Source organism: Austrofundulus limnaeus, unplaced genomic scaffold, assembly GCF_001266775.1.
Source record: "Austrofundulus limnaeus strain Quisiro unplaced genomic scaffold, Austrofundulus_limnaeus-1.0 Scaffold117, whole genome shotgun sequence".
Classification (NCBI taxonomy): Eukaryota; Metazoa; Chordata; class Actinopteri; order Cyprinodontiformes; family Rivulidae; genus Austrofundulus; species Austrofundulus limnaeus.
The window spans coordinates 1,597,271-1,601,254 of NW_013952519.1; the positions used below are offsets into that span (position 1 = coordinate 1,597,271).

Sequence of the window (3,984 nt, forward strand, 5' to 3'; positions counted from 1 at the left end):
TTTATATATTGTATATTGTATATAAAATTATTTGTTTTGTTTTAATGAAATGAATAAACTGAAACTGAACTGAACTACTACTACTACTACTACTACTACTACTACTACTACTACTACTACTACAGTGTTTCATTAAGAATAAAATATTGGATCTAGTTACTTTTTCCATTTTGCACAACTTTTCCAGAATTGGGCATGCAAATATACTAAAACAACACAATATAATATAAAGAAAGATAACTGTAACAGAAGTACTAAAGTTTAAAACACTTTTTTAAGGTAATAAATTACATACCATCAGTTTAAACAATTAGCAATCATCATTTTTGATGAAATTATCGTCACAGTTTCAACATGTTCAGCATCAATCTTAGTTGATTTAGATGTGGAGAGTTTATGACATCATTTTATTTTATTTTTTTCCCAAACCAGTTAAATTCAGAATGGTTAAATGTTGAATAGTTAAATTAAATGAATGTAAAAAAAAAAATGTCTAAGTAAACAGACTTCAGATGTCATAAACATTTCTGAAGATGGGTGAAGTTTTCATAGACATACAGAAGAGCATTTTATATGAAACACTTAAATAACTTTATAAATACTATTTTAATCAATAAAACAGAGCAGTTTACCTCTCTCTGTCTTTGTGACACAATCCAGACCGAAGAACGACATCTTCTTTTTCTCCTCCTGTTATCTGCCCATCGCAACAATCTGAGAATTAAACAGAATCAAACCTGACTTATTATCTTCACCAACAGGAAGTCAGACCCCCTCTATGTGTTGTCAGATAAACACAGGAAAAGACACAAAAGTTCATATTTGAGGCATTGGGGAATGACGTAATCATTCCCCAAAATATAACTTTTAATTTTCCAAACTGTGGCCTTTCTTCTAACGGAGTTTTTAGTGAAGGTTTAGACATCTAAATGCCAGTTTTTTTATTTTTAAATGGAATAAATGTGTAAAAGAGTCTGAGTTGCTTCCAGGAGTCTTTCCTCCAGGTTTGCATCAGGCTCTTAATGATTTCCTCGTGTCAGGCTGGTGACTCAGAGGGAGGCTCCTCTGTAAGGGACCCAGGAAACCCTGACAGGAAGGAGGCACAGCTGAGAGCCATGGGAGACCCTGCAGTCTGTCTTGGTCAAACAATAATGAAACCAAAAACACGGGTCTGCCGGTCCAACGGGTCACCCAAAACGAGAAGTTGATGCTGAACAGGGAGGTTAGATTTCAGAAGAGAAACAAGGAACCAGTTTAATAAAAACAAACTCTGAAAAAAAGCTTCTAGCTACTCTTTTTTTTTTTTTACTTTTAGCTACCATTTGGCTCATTTAGCATGATGAAAAACCTTATTACTCAGCTACTTCCATTCATTTTCTGACAGAAACAAGAGACCAGTGAAAAAAGAAGAGCAGTGTTGGAAAAAAAAAAGCCTGCAGAAAACATTGAGCAACAAAATGAAACGTACGAGTCTGAGTTTGTGGGTTTTGACATCCTTCCTGTCACTTCTCTTGCCAAGATGACGTCATCGGCGAAGCTATAAATACCAGTGAATTTGTTGGAGAATGAGTGAGTGTGTTTTACCAAAATCTCTGCGAAAACACACACACGTTTGTATTTCTATCCTTATTAGGACCGCTCATTGATTTCCTATCATCAGTTCTATAGCCTTACCCTGACCCCTCCAATACATTAACCCTAAGCCACCTAACTGAACAGAGGCGTTATTTTCTATGTGAAGTTGATGTAAATTGGGACAATTATCCCTAAACCAGGGCTATTCAACTGGCGGCCCGCGGGCCACATCCAGCTCGCGAGTGACCAAAGTTCGGCCCGCCAATTGTTTCATTCATCTCTTTATCCCAAACCCCCACATTTCTACTTTAATTACTATAAGTTATTTTAGTTGAACATTAGCGCTGCAACGATATAGAAAATTCACGATTCGGTTCAGTTTAATATTTTAGTCTCACGGTTCGATATTTTTTCGATACAAAACAGAGAAATTTCCATGCCCCCCTTTTTCTTGTAATTTATTACAAATAATTCTGAACATTTGTTTAACCTCAAAAGTACAGTTTTTAAATTAAACGAAACAGCAAGTTTCTTAGTAGATCTGCGCTCAGAAATGCAGCCTAGGTGGAGTAATCAAACACAGATCCACTGATCCTTCAAAACAGACCATCTTCAGAAGACAAGTTGATAAAATAATAAAAAAAAATCTGTATTGTTCGATACAAGTGTGTATTGAACCTAAAGCTCTGTATTGAATGGTTCGATACGGGTACATGTATTGTTGCACACCTATTAAACATAGACATGTTTGGTATCTACTGAATAAGTCACAATCTTGGCTTGAAGCTGGTAAAAAAAACATTTCTATGAACATTCAAGACAGTTAAAATTACAAGCAGTTGAAGATAAAACTATAAATGTGAAAATAATATTGGTTTAAACATTTGGCAAGTCAGAGATGTCAAAATATTATTTGTAGTAAAAAAGAGGCATACTGTGTTGTTGTTTTTGCTGTTTTATTATCACTAATTTTTTTACATAGGGTTCTGTATGTTGTATTCATGATTACATACAGCAAAATAAACTATTTCAATGGTAACAAATCTTTGTAATACTTGGTTTATTTCGGCCCCTCAGCTGTTGGCCTGCAGTAACTGTGGCCCCCGTTGAGCAGCCCTGCCCTAAACTAAATTCAATTAGTCCTAAACCTGAACACCTCCTCAAAAATGGAGTCCCACAATATTAGGACCACCCTTTGGTTCCCATAAGGACTACTGGTCCTGACAAGATAGGTGTACACACCACTAACACTGAACCAGGACCAGAATGAGAGGTTTAATGCAATCATTGAGAAATTTCACTAACTTTAGTGAAAATGCAGGGTGGGGGGGTGTTATAGTTCAAACCTATACCACAGTCAACTAACTTCATTTGTTCTAAAATAATCTTTTTTATATCAAAAATAAAATTAACTTTTCATCATAGTCTATCTAAATGCCTTAAATTTGGCCTCTGTCCCTTTAAGAACCTCCTACCATTGCTGACACTTCAGCACATCTTCATAACAATGCTTTGGGGGAGGGGCGCTCTGTGGGGCAGGACTCAGCTCCAGGGCTGAGCTTTTATCAAGGCTTTAAGCAGCTCCACAGGAGATTCAAGGATTTCTCAAACATGAATGAGTCACAGCAACACTCTGGGTGTGTTGTTACGACATTATAACAATATATAAAACTCAAAAAGCTCCATTTTTGTGCAGTAAAACTCCCCTTTCATTTGCCTGTCAGAAAATTGTCAACTTATCCTGAATCATGAATATATACTTAGCACAAAAACTAAAGAAATGTGTGTTTGGTGGATTATTTCTTGGTTGTCGTATCATACGGGGCACCTGACTGACAGCACCTGGAGGTGCCAGAAGCTCAAAACAAGAGGCAATCGCAACAACAAAATCAGCTGTTTGACAGAGAAGCTTTGGCACCGTTTTCATGTGCGCAACCCTCAAATTAAAATTTTTTTGTGGTGTAAATCCACAACAAGTTCAGACAAGAAGACTTGGTGAGGTAACCTTTAATTTTCTCTGAGCAGCTGTTTGTGATTAAAGCTTGTTTTTAACTTTGTCTTTTCTTTCCTGAGGGCATCAGATGGTCTGTCCTGTCAGTGCCCAACATCTATCCTTTGTTTTGTTGCTGCTGAAGCGTTCCTCCCTGAGTCTGGTTCTGCTCAACGTTTCTTCCCGTTAAAGTGGTTTTGTTCATCAGAGGAAACAGTTTGGTTCCTCTTAACGTAAAATAAAATGCCATGAAAAGACAATGGGCCTCATGCAAGAACCGTTCGTACGCACAGATTTGTTCTTAAGTTGTGCGTACGAGTGATTTAGGAGAATTTGTGGCATTCACCAATGTGTAGGGGTCACCTCGAGTGAAGAAACAAGATTTACTGCCTCGAAGCAGGCCTCGGACAGGCCTGACG

At 37.1% G+C, this 3,984-nt stretch overlaps 1 protein-coding gene across 2 annotated transcripts in view; it reads right to left on the reverse strand.

The window, feature by feature from the left end:
- The window catches only part of LOC106521892 (phospholipid-transporting ATPase ID), a 51,665-nt gene that overhangs the window by 31,537 nt on the left and 16,144 nt on the right, over positions 1-3,984 (reverse strand). For both annotated transcript variants that reach the window (XM_014014651.1, XM_014014652.1), the window contains exon 3: positions 633-714. In XM_014014651.1, coding sequence (XP_013870105.1) covers positions 633-675 — 43 coding nt within the window. In that variant the 5' untranslated portion in view covers positions 676-714. The remainder of the gene's footprint in view (positions 1-632; positions 715-3,984) is intronic.